Below are 13,223 nucleotides of genomic sequence, written 5' to 3'. Positions count from 1 at the left end.
TGGATTGATCGAGTTTTTTTATTTACTGTTTTATTAGAGAAGTCAACTGTCAATTTTGTGATAAGTAGGATTCCGTTTATGGCACTTCTCATGCTGTATCCGCAAAAATTACCGACCGTTGTACAGGGTTGCCAAGTCTGCATAACAAAACTAGTCCAATGGCCAATCAAAAATAGCCCAAAAGTAGCCAAAAGACCATATCCCAAATATCAAAACTCAAAATATGCCATTCCCATACCTAAAATTCATATTTTATAGTTTCTGTTATGCAAATTGAAAATCACTATATCATAGTGATCATAAACACAGCATCTAGCGCGGTTTAACATTGGTGGGGGGTGGGGGGGGGGGGGGGGGGAAACAACCAGCAGCAACAGTTTAAAAGTAGCCCAATTCCGCGAGAAAACCGCAGACTTGGCAACCCTGTCGTCGTATAACTCTGACAGCGATTCAATGACATCAAGGCTATAATATGATTGGGTTTATGAGGCACACGTGATGCAAGTTGACGGTTAGGTTTTTGTTTTACAATGGTAGAGCCAGGGAGGATGATTCTTTTTATTTAAGACAATCTCTGACAGCCTTTGCATCAGGAGTTTAACTATGATGCCTTGAAATATCGCTAGGTTCTGGAACAGAGCCTTCAAATTACAGTCTTTGGTGGTGCACAAGCAAACTTCATTTGAGAGGCAAAAACACAAACCAAGCAGAACAAACTGAAAACAAAAATGCACACTATACACACACACACACACAATATATTTATTCTCCCTGACGGAATGTATAAAATGCAGTTGACACCAACAAGCTTTCAAAATATGATATAATGGTATAATAATTAAGAAAAAAAAAAAAAAAACAATTCACACATGCATAAATGAGAATTGCACACCTTAAACCGTGTCAAGCTTCAGCACTAAAAAAAACTAGCTCTATTATATATATATATATATTTGTATATATATACTCATATGTGTCTATACATCAAATACTGCATGGTCTGCTCAGGCTAAGATGAATCCATGACCCTGAATCAAAGACCGATAGTTGCATTTGTGTCTTCATCTAGTCGAAGCCATGCCCACCACACAAAACAAAACACACACACACACACACACACACACACACACAAACCCAAACTTAATACACAGACAAGAAGAAAAACAAACCTTTAACTATATAGATTGTATTGCAGTTTTACTAAACAGTACAAATACTGTTAGATTTCTAGATTTTTCTGGATAGAAATTCAAAGAATTCTCTACACAACTAGTGAATTCAAGATAAGATTAAAAAAAAAAAAAAAAGATTCAAACAAAAATCAACAGCAAGCATTCGCAGCAGCAAAAGCATGCCGTTCTCCAATGAAGTAACGAAAAGTAATTCACTACATCTCAAATATACACTGGATCCAAAAATAAGCACTGCAGTTTGTGCAATGCAGTACATTGATGCCTATCTATGCATGAAATAATACACCAGTGTGTATATACATCACACTCACACACACTCTCACACACACACACACACACACACACACACAAAAAGAATGCACGGACTGATTTGAATTGCAAGTGCCGCAGTCCAGGACACATACACACACAAACACATTGTATATACAGAGAGAGAGTGTAGTAGAACACAAACAACTGCCGATATATATAAGGCACTATGGCTGGGGACAACAATGCAGCGAGCCTCTTGACACATAAAGAGCCCCTATAGGCTTCTCTCTGATCAACATCATGCAACACATGCAGAATGTGACGAATGACTCTTTTAGGAGACTCCATTCCAAACGACACCAAAGACAGAGAAAAGTACAAATACTTGGAACGCAAGAAAACACGGCAAGTGGACACATTTTATCAGTTGTGAACAACATACTGGGCTGTCTTTACAAACAAAGATGTGTTGTATACAAGGTAAAGGCAATGTATAAAAATAAGTTGACGATCACATGATTTTGGACACCATCCTTTGTTGATATTCATTAGAGGAGCGCTCAAATCTGAAGAGCTGAAAATCTGATAAGGTGATCAAATGTGCAAAACAGTTTGTTTCTTATTTATCCAATCTCTTGCTTCTCAATCGTGCGCTTTCTTTATCTACATGCTAAAGACTTTCCATTTTTACATTTCCTTTTTAAAGCTCAGTTTAATTGCACTCAAGTCTATGTGATTCAGAGAAACTGCTTCCTTTCTCTCTTGTGCCATGGCTTTGGGTGCGAAAACCAGGTGGTTTGTGGTTTCTACAGAAAGCCTGGCCTTACGCCTGCCATAGGGCTGCAGAGCGAATGTCAGATGTACGGGTATTGGTTTAGTTTGGTGGGACTGAGGGGGAAGCCTGCATATGCGGGTGATGCGATGAAGGAGTGTGGTGGGAACAGGGGCTTGAATTGGCCTTGAGGGTGGAGGGTGGGTGAGGGCAAGAAGCGGTTGAGCCCCACAGTGACCTGGTGCATGAGGTGGCCCGCCGGATGGGAGAGGCCATAAGCAGGTTGAAAGACATGATTCCGTGTGGACCCAGGTGAAGCCAAGAGGTGGGCCATGGGGGCATTTGTCACCAGGGGGCCTGAAGGGGGGTAGGATAGTAAAGTTGGCTGGGTGTGAGGGTGGATGCCCAGGTGCGATTGAGGAGGGTGGGCAGTGTGGGTGGGACTACCGTGAGGCAGAGTGAAGGTGTGGCCATGTATGGTGGGCGGGATGAACGCTTGTGGGCGGCGGTGGCTGTAGTTTCCGTTCCACTCCTGGTGGGACGAGCCATAATGCTGGACCTAAAGCACAAACCAATCAGTTTATTCCAAGAACGAACATAATTGCAAACAAGTCATAACTGTAAGACTGACTCAGTCGTTGTAAGTAAGGACACACCAATACGGAAGTCAATCTGCCAGTAATTATTTTTGTTATAGCCGAGAACAAATGAAGAGTTTGGTTCCAAAATGCTATAAATCCATTTTGATTAAATTGAGTAAAAATGTGTTTTTCTGTTTGTTTGTTTTTTTACCAAGAAAGTGGTGAGATGAAAACCACTATTTTCTGTTTCAAACTTTCACTTGGCATCTTTAGGTTATAATAACATTAAAAATTAAAATCCAGATTTTGATTTTCAAAGATGTATTATAAAAACTGATAGATTACATGATAGATTAAATTTTCCTTAATCGTTTGACATATAAGAGGTCTTACATTAAAACATCTTGCAAATGTCATAGTATTTATGCAAACAAGCTCCAAAAATGGATAGTTTGAATTTTGTGGGATGTATGACATCACACATGCAAGTACATTTGCATATGACTGCCTGTAGAGCAAGGCATCAACTAATCGTTTTATAATAAAATAATAATAATTTTTTTTTTTTTTTAAATCATGTCATGACCCCTTCAATAAATATTAAAAAAATTTAAAATAAAAAAATAAAACTAAAATCATTTAAAAATAGATATTCATTTTTTTTTTTTTTTTTACATTGTTTTACATTGCTTCTACTTAAAATAATTGTCGCTATAACATCTGTGGAACAATTCATGCTCCGTGTCAAATGGCCTCAAGAATTTTATTCAGACATCTCAGCTTCTTTTTAACATTTTTTTTTTTTATATGTATTATTTGCATTAGCACATAGTAGTAGTATCTAAATATATAACTATACAACAACCAAAAAAATAACAAGAGCAGCAGGTTTAGAAGCAGGGGAGGAGGAACTTACCTGTCCAAAAGAGAGCTGCTGTTGAGAGGGCTGCAGGGGCGGGAAAGCCGGTGCAGTCTTCTGTTGGCGATTCACCAGTAATGTTGAGTAGGGCGGCTGTCTGTTGGAACCACTGCGGCCTTTGGGTGGGCATGATGGCTCTATAACTACAATGGAAGAAAGAGCAGCCAAACTTAGCCATCACTCCTTGAAAGCTTCATGAAATAGCGCTAGATGTGTTTACACTTCTTGCAAAAGGGATTCCAAACAACAGATAGCAAAATGACTGAGGCTCATGTAGGGAAAAAAGAGAGAGAGAAACATCAAAAGAATCAAACTTTCCCTTTTTTTTCTTATATTTACATCAGAGGCATTAACTTGGAGTAAACCTAGTATTTAAAAATAGAAGCTGAATTTGAAACTAAGCTGATTCCTATTTAAAGAATTGGGTCCCACCAGAAGTAAAAATACAAAAAAACACATTTTCAGTCATTAGCATCATATACATCAGGAATTCCCAAACTGCAGGGGGTCTGAAAGTTGATGAAAAGCTAACAAGTAATTAAATCATAATGTACAATTTAAGTAAATAAATTAATGAAAAATAACATCAAAATAAAATCACATACTAAAAAAAAAAAAATTATAAAAATCAATTTTATGATTGTACTTTGTTGACTGTTGTATGTTAATCAAACCAAGAATTTTAACTGAGTTTGTCAGTGATGTATTTTGAAAGGTTTGGTAGGATGGGTTACCTGTGCGGCCCATCGGCGCATTATTCTGAACCCGCATGGGCGGAACCACCATGGTACGGATGGGCAGCTTGGTAGACTCGGTCTCTGTAGTTCCATTGGCTTTGCAGTTCTGGTTGTTGTCATTAATATAGGTGGCCTCCAGGAAAGGGCTGTCAGCTCGACTGGAGGACACTGATGCGGGCGAGCCATCCACCGTATCACATCCACTTTCGTGCTCATCATCTGACATACTGAACACAGACCAAATCAATCACTCTCAGACACACAAAGCAAAGAATATAATTACTGATAAGCAGTGCTCAGAATGGAGCAGTAAGTACTGATTTAAAAAAAAAAAAAAGTATGTGAAACTATACTTATCACAAAAGAAAGGATATCATGTCGCATTTAGTTCGCAATTAGTAATTTTAGATTTAAAAATGAAGGTTGTAAATTTAAATATTTAATTACTATTAATTTCATTTTTTTCAGAATAACCTTATCTGTTAGATAGCAGATTGATACATTACATGGGCATTTTTGCACCTAATATTTTAAATATTTGAGGCCATTTGGTGTAATTTTTTTCATTGTCTTTCATTGTCATTTTTGACCAAGGCCTAGTTAATTTCAAGGAAAATATAAAAAGAAAAGAAAAATAAAAAAAAATAAAATAAAATACGGCTTTTGAGTAGGTTCGGGTTAGTCAGTCAGTTTTAATTATAAATCGCTTTATATAAACAGTTGAAGTTTTGTTCACACCAACACAAATGTTAGGCATGAGAATTCCATCCGATCTTTGCATGTGATTTGTCTGTTCAGAGCAATGCATAAAAAAAAAAAAAAAAATGCAGACAGACTGAATGAAAATGCAAATTCACTATAGGTAGAAAACTAGTTTTTTTTTTAAGAAAAAAGGGAATGGTCCCTCTAGAACACAAAGTGCTGAAACTTTCCATTTCTGACACCCAGTTGTCATGGAGAATAAAGGAAGTCAAACAGAATTTATGTTTTCAAACAGCTATGTTGTTTATCAGAGTACAGAGAAAGGGAGCCGGTTCCAGATTCTTCCTCTGCTATTCACTGTCGCTTAGCAAAATGTCTGTTTGTGAGCACTACAAAGTTGTAGTTTTAAGCAACAGAAGTTTCATGTGACCAAAAGATGTATCAAACGTATCAAACTAGTTGACCAGATTTCTTCGCAGTCTTGTGGAAAAGAGATTAGAACACCTCTTCTTATTATATATATATATATATATATATATATATATATATATATATATATATATATATATATATATATATATATATATATATATATATATATATATATATATATAAAAAGTACATATATAAAGTACATATAAGTGGCGTGCGGTCCATAAAGCTGCGAATGCTCAGCATACCCAAAACATTTGTGGACTCTGCAATTAATATTAACATTATAAATTACTATAAAATCCCTTGTTTGAGATGTACCATAAAGCCTACATGATTGGCAATGCATATGTAACTGTCTGTAATTTATTTATTGGCCGCTTTTGTTATGGAACATCATCATTGTCCCGCGTTCTCCTTGGTTTGCTGGCCTATGGCGAATTTCATAAGCAGGATAAGCTGTGAGCTGATAGCTTGGCCAAGAGTAAAAATGAGCTGCTGCCAGATCTCGAGCACTGAAAATCACATTGTATTTGATACAAAACTAACTAGACTTAACCAAATGAAAAAAAAAACAAAAAAAAAAACAAACAAAACATAACTAAAACTATTTTCATAGTATTTCATTTTCTCCATAGGGACTTTTTTATGAAAACTTATAAATTGTTTAAGACAGTCCTACTGTAACCAAAGAGTATAGAGGTATAAATTCTTTGCTGTAACTAGGCCTGTCAGAGGATGTTAATCGATTGTCTGTGCGTTTGTTAAAGTCATCAGTTTGAATAATTTCAACTTATTTTTTAAAGAAAACTGATATTTTTATTTATTATAGCCTACTTATATTACATTTTATTTATTTATTTATTTTTTTATTTATAATAGGCTGCTAATACTAATTATGTTATACTTTTTTTTAATTATTAATTTAAATAGTACTTCTGGCATACATTTAAATTGACGCCATGGTGTTTTTTATTTGTTGTGTCTGATTTAGACTTTGCTGTGTTGCTATTTGTCATGAGCAAGCAAATGAGTAAACTAACAATGTCTAGAGAGAACATGAGCGTCTCGCTTATTAGCTATAAACCCATTCAACGTAACTGCATCGGCTACATTTTTTACATGACGCACCACTATATATATATATATATATATATATATATATATATATATTATATTATATTATATTATATTATATTATATTATATTATATATATATATATATATATATATATATATATATATATATATATTATATTATATTATATTATATTATATTATATTATATATATATATATATATTATATTATATTATATTATATTAAATATATATATATATATATATATATATATATATATATATATATATAGCTAGCACCTTGCTTTGATGCCATGTGAATGATCGTGACTGTCTGAACAGCCATTTGTGTTGGTGTGAACAGGCCTTAAAGGCCCGGGTATACTTCATTCTGTGAACTGTCTTGCATTCAATTGAGCATGCAAGACTTTCAAACTATACTCCTTTACACAAAAATTGGGCTGCGCGCGGACTGCCGCGGAACGCGGACGGCTGAAGCATATTGTGGACTCAAATGCTCATTCAGGCAGCTAGTAAACGTGTGTGCATGAAAGACGGACCTGTTGGGTCTCTTGCAGGGGGAGGAGCTGGACTGCTCTGAAGCCGATGAACTGGTACTAAGCGTTGAATCGGGACTGCTCAGGGAACACACACGCTCCATATTGAGTGTGCTTTGACATGCCTCACACTCCGGACTACCTTTACACCTGAAACGCAGTGTGTGCATACCCTTTAGCACTGACTTTACAAGCCATTTAAAATCACATATACAGCTTCATCTACATTGCAACCATCTCTCTAATGATTTGTATTGAAAACTGAAGCCTCATTTTATCAAATTCAGCTCAGGTTTTCCAAATATAACAGTTCAGCATCATAAGACATGCTGAAATGTTTTAAAGGGAAAGATCACCCAAAAAATAAATAAATAAATAAATAAATAAACTTTTTCACCCTATCACCTTCCTTTCATGGTACACTGAAAGAGATCTTATGTATGGCAAGAAGTATGTGGACAGGTTTCCAGTAATTCAGTGTGTAAAAATCTTCAAATCTTACTTCCGCAAGAACTTTGAGCACCACAAAGGTAAGTACTGCTGACTAAATTTCAGTCAGCATTTAAACAAACCCTTTAAAACTTCTAGACACGTATTAGACGGTCAACTCACTCTAGTGAATGTTTCTGAGTGTCCGGCCCCTCCTCATCTGTACCACTGCTGATGCTGATGACGCTGCCTGCAGGGCTCGGAGAGTCAGCGATCACAATGGTCTGTCTCTGCTTCTGAGACACAGTCGAGTCCTCGTACTCTTGTTTCGCCTTACAGCATGCAGGCTCCTCCTCTGGCACTGCCTCAGATTCCGCCTCTACTACACAATCCGCAGCCTCTTCCTCTGTATTTTTGGCAACGTCTACCATCTTTGGGGACTGGCATGATGAGTTTTGGGAATTGGTGCTGTGCATGAAGTTGTTACTTCTACGTGGGATGATAATGATGAATTAGATAGGTAGGCATGACAAGAATGTTAAACTGATGTCAACTACTTTTGAGCTTGCTGATAGCCACTTGTAGCAAACAAAGCACAGTGGCAAATGTTTGATAAATCTAATCAAGACATATATCTACCAGTATGTAATGCAAAGTGTGTCATTTTAACTAATTAAATTATTTTTAAAATGAACAAACTGACTTTTGGGTCTGAAATCTTCACTATATAAAATTCTCTTCAAAATGATATTTTAAAAGTTGCATGTAAAATGACTATTTAAATGAATATTGATTTATTCCTTTATTTAAATGAATATTTATTGATGCATTTATGTTTAATATATTGATAACACTTTACAATAAGGTTCATTAGTTAAAAATTAAAGGTATCAACTAACATGAACTAACCATGAGCAATACATTTTTTACTGTACTTACTTAACATTAGTTAAGGCACTATGAATTAACATGAACAAAGATAACAAGATTTTAATAATGTATTAGTAAATGTTGAAATTAACATTAACAAAGATTAATAAATGCTGTATAAAAGCAGTTAATTATTAGTCCATGTTAACTAATGTAGTTAACTAATGAACTTTATTGTAAAGTATTACCAATATATTTATATTTGAAAATAAATATTTCACTGTATCAGTTGCTTTGCAAATTGACCAATTAAAAAAAAAAAAAATATATATATATATATATATAAAATTATATATATATATTTTTTTTTAAACATTTGGAAAAAAAAACATTTATTGATCAATTTGTAATTATTATTATTTTTTTTTAATTACTAATTCAAAACAAATTCCTTCATTTTTAAATAGTAGAAGACAATAATGTGTTTTGAACAACGTTTACCTTTGCAATTTAAAAGTTAGATTTAAAAATAGTTTACTATTTTATCATAACACTTAACAGCAATGTTATATGGAAGCATAACACTGGCAAAGTTCAATTTGAAATGTAATATGTTAAATAGCAATATAATCTTGTTCTTGAATGTACATTTCCAATACCATATTTGCAACAAAAGTATATTAGTGCAAAATTAAAATTCAATAATGAAATTTGCCTTTTTTTTTTTTTTTTTTACACAAGATTTAACATTATCTATCTATCTATTATTTAACATATGGTATGTGGACTAACCTGTTTGAAGATGGTTTATTTCTTTTATTAGCAGCTGGCTGTGGCCAAACAACATGAGCTATCCCTATGCTGATAGGCTGGTGAGCTGACATGGCCATTGGGTTTGTTAACAGTGGCTGGTGGGGCATCATGGAGCTGTAATGGTTGCCATGGGAATGAACTTTCCTGCAAAAGATGGGAGAGGAAAACAAAGCATTTCAGTGTGTAAGAAAGTGTATAAAGAAAGATGACTCACACAAGAGCCGTGTTTTAACATCAGAACAAATGAGAGATAAATATAGCAGCGCAAATACAATGACAGAGAGGCTTGTTTCACCCACCCCCATTCTGCTAGTCTCTGTGGACCTGCCACTGTGTCTGAGGCCAGTGTTGTTGCTGAAGGGGCCACCTGAGGCCAGGTGGGCACCAGGATTTGCTGGGCACGATTTGACCATGCTTGCTGTAAAAAAAAGATAAAACGAGAGATGCTAACTTCCTGACATGGATAAAGGAACTCAAAAGGTGACCATGTCTCTACCCTAATGTTGCATTTAAAGATTAATACATTGACTTTTTTTTGTTTGTTCAGTAAGCATGTGAACAAAATGTATACAAACAATAGGGGTGAATCTAGGTTGTTTGTTTGTTTATTAAGTTTTTACCACCATGTTAGCATCAAGGGCAAACACAAGGGGCCTCATTCATGAAACATGAGTAGAACAAATTTTTGTGCAAATCATTCGTAAAGCCATTCTGGCGAAACTTTTCGGATTCATGAAAATGTTCGTATTTTCAAAATGTTAGTTGGTGCAAAAGAAATTTACACCTGCTCCCTACCACATCTAAATGGTACATAAAACGTTTGAACGCTCTGTGTTCTTTTAGGCAAAACTGATGACACTACATTTTGATGCACTATGTACCATAATAATATAAAAAAAAAAAATAAAAAAAAAACTGTTCAACTTTGGATAAAATGCAGACAGCGCTCTTCACTGTCACTTTTTACCCAGCCGTCCAATCACAGTGGAGGAGGGGCGGGACAAATACTCTACGACCAACCATCCTACTTCTAAATGGACTAAATAACAACGCTGGTTAATATCGCTGGTTACTATATTTTTATATTCAGTAATATTCTTCAAAATGAGATACTAGTAACACATTACTGCCATGGATATTCCAAATTATAGTAACCGGAGCATCTCAGCCAGTAGCCCCTCACTGCAGAACACACGAGATCCAGGCGGAGACAGGTAGGTTACGGGATATATAAAGTAGAGTTGGATCTAGACTCCGCCCCTGGATCTTGTGTTCTGCAGTGATGACCATCTCATCTCAGCAGGAAAAACAGTGTGCCTCCAAAGGTCTCTCAAGCGCCACCAGCTGGCCATTTTCAGAAGAGCACATGCCATTTTTTTTTTCAGCTGGCTAAAAACACTTTGGTGGACACAAGTTACTTGAATATTTATTGTTAGGCTTATGGCCTATTAGTCTCTTTTGCATATATGCAATATACTGGAGCCAAACCTGAGAAGGGAGTTCAGAAGATTCCACAGCATTCCTGGGCATGTAATTTGCATAGTTGTAATTCATAGGCGGGGAATACACTACTTGTGAATGAGCGTGTATGTGTGGCATATTTACGAATGATTGGAATCCATTAACATACACACGTTTAACTATCAAATCTGATGTTTACGAAGCGTTTGCGAATCTAGAGGAGAGTTTTCGGGGAGGTCAGTTTTACACACTGGTCAAGAGTCCGATATTTATTAATATATTTCCGAAAGCTTCATGAATGAGGCCCAAGGTCATTATCACAATCCATAAAATTTAAATTATTATATAAAACATTTAATCTTGACATATGATAGAAAATCAAACAAATTCAGGTGACACATTCTGAAATATTCCATGTAAACATGTTCCTGAATAAAAATGTTTCACAGCAGTACCATAAAACTTACAGTCCAACAGAATATGTGAATTCAAGTTGATTAGGATACTTTTTCCCAGTCATATCAATGGAAAAAAAGTGTCTCAATCAACCTGAATTCACCCTACATTAAATAAGTTACTTTTCCCGTAAGCCTGAAATTAAACAACTGATTAAGTAGAAGAGTGTGAATACCTGTGTAATGACCCCTGGTCTGATCTGTAGAGGTTGGATGGCAGAGGCTTGTGTCACCAGTGGTACTGTGCTCTCCATGCGCACAGAGAATCCCGCTGGCTTATTTGGGTTAGGTGGGAGACCTGTGACAATTAGACAGGGTTATTATTGTTAACCAAAACCATAAAAATGTTAATCATTTGACAAAATAAACAAAAATAAATAAATATATATATAATATAATATATATATATATATATTATATTATATTTATATATATATATATATATATATATATATATATATATATATATATATATATATAGAGTTTATGTTGAAGTACTAAAGGTAAGTACCTTGTATGGTTGGGGGACAGAGAATAAGCGCCTGCTGGAAAGAGTCACCAAACTGAGCACTTCCTGTCTGGAGAGGGATTCCAGGATGCATGACTGAAGGGGCAGATGAGGCTAAAGCCTATAGGAAGAGAAAGAAAAATCACAACATACAGTCTGAATGATAAAGACTAAATGGGTCTTACTTTACAGTCCTCTTATGTATGTACATACTATGAAATTACCAAGTAAAATAACCCTAAACCTAACCTTAACCAAATGTAGTCACTTTATATTACACAGTACATTCTTGGGTACACTGAAAGTGCACATAAAGTGAAATAAACTGCAACCTCATTATATAGTTTTGTAGCGTTTTATTATTATTATTTTTTCTCACAATAATGTTGCAGCAAAATATATGTTTCTGTGGACACACATTAAAGTGAATTTCATTCAAATGTCCTATAGAGGGCGACATGGCATTGATAGACAAAACATCAGTATTGCCCCCATTGCCCTATTTGACAGTACATAATTTTTGTATATTATACAAGAGCTAATAATATTTAAATGTACATCAAGCTTGTAAACTTTTGAACAGGAAGATTTGTTTTCAATATAATGAGAGAATTACAAATAGCTGCAAGCAGTTACTAATGTACAAGGAAGCAAAACAACTTTGAACAGTAATAATGTGTTCTTATTGTGTTATACTTAAAGCATAATCCTACAAGCAAAACAACTGTTTTTGTTTGTTTGTTTTTTTCAAGCACTGGATAATTTTGAGATTTTGGTCTATTTTACTCCAATAACTTGTCTTCGTTCAAACTATTGGAAAGGAAACAACTAAAATACAGGAGTTAAAATGTTTATCCTATTCACCTGTAGGGCCTTGCCTTAATTTATATTAAAATAAATATTTATTAAAATAATATAAAATATTTTTATCTGTCTGATTCTATTCTATTCTATTCTATTCTATTCTATTCTAATATAATATAATATAATATAATATAATATAATATAATATAATATAATATAATATAATATAATATAATATAATATAATATAATATAATATAATATAATATATTATTACCCATTCATATACACATTTACAGACCTTTGGATCAAAGTTCACATACTCCTGAGCAACACAGCCATAACTCCAGGGCAGTGGTTCTCAAACCTGTCCTGGGGACCCCCCACCACTGCACATTTTGCATGTTACCCTCATCTAACACACCTGATTCAAGTCATCAGCTAATTAGTAGAGACTGCAAGAGTTGAATTGGGTGTGTTAGATGAGGGAGACATGCAAAACGTGCAGTGGTGGGGGGTCCCCAGGACAGGTTTGAAAACCACTGCTCCAGGGTACAGAATTACACAAAGTGTGTTAGCAGTGTGAATGTGTTCAAAGAGTGTGAATGTGACCAGGGAAACTCCTTTAGTAGCTACACAGTCAATGTTCTTCTTTTCCAGC

The 13,223-nt window shown here is 34.9% G+C and overlaps 1 protein-coding gene across 3 annotated transcripts in view; it reads right to left on the bottom strand.

The window, feature by feature from the left end:
* Positions 1–2,156: 2,156 nt before the first annotated feature.
* Positions 2,157–13,223, bottom strand: part of hipk3b (homeodomain interacting protein kinase 3b) — a 59,182-nt gene continuing 48,115 nt past the window's right edge. For 2 of the 3 annotated variants that reach the window (XM_067389829.1, XM_067389830.1), the window contains 9 exons: positions 11,763–11,880; positions 11,428–11,549; positions 9,635–9,753; positions 9,315–9,479; positions 7,836–8,141; positions 7,227–7,373; positions 4,452–4,681; positions 3,715–3,860; positions 2,157–2,776 (listed from right to left, as the gene is read on the bottom strand). In XM_067389829.1, the coding sequence (XP_067245930.1) occupies positions 2,300–2,776; positions 3,715–3,860; positions 4,452–4,681; positions 7,227–7,373; positions 7,836–8,141; positions 9,315–9,479; positions 9,635–9,753; positions 11,428–11,549; positions 11,763–11,880 (1,830 nt within the window). In that variant the 3' untranslated portion in view covers positions 2,157–2,299. The remainder of the gene's footprint in view (positions 2,777–3,714; positions 3,861–4,451; positions 4,682–7,226; positions 7,374–7,835; positions 8,142–9,314; positions 9,480–9,634; positions 9,754–11,427; positions 11,550–11,762; positions 11,881–13,223) is intronic. The other variant, XM_067389831.1, reaches the window with a different exon arrangement.

This window comes from Chanodichthys erythropterus, chromosome 7, assembly GCF_024489055.1.
Source record: "Chanodichthys erythropterus isolate Z2021 chromosome 7, ASM2448905v1, whole genome shotgun sequence".
NCBI lineage: Eukaryota > Metazoa > Chordata > Actinopteri > Cypriniformes > Xenocyprididae > Chanodichthys > Chanodichthys erythropterus.
This window is presented reverse-complemented; position numbering and strand designations above follow the sequence as displayed.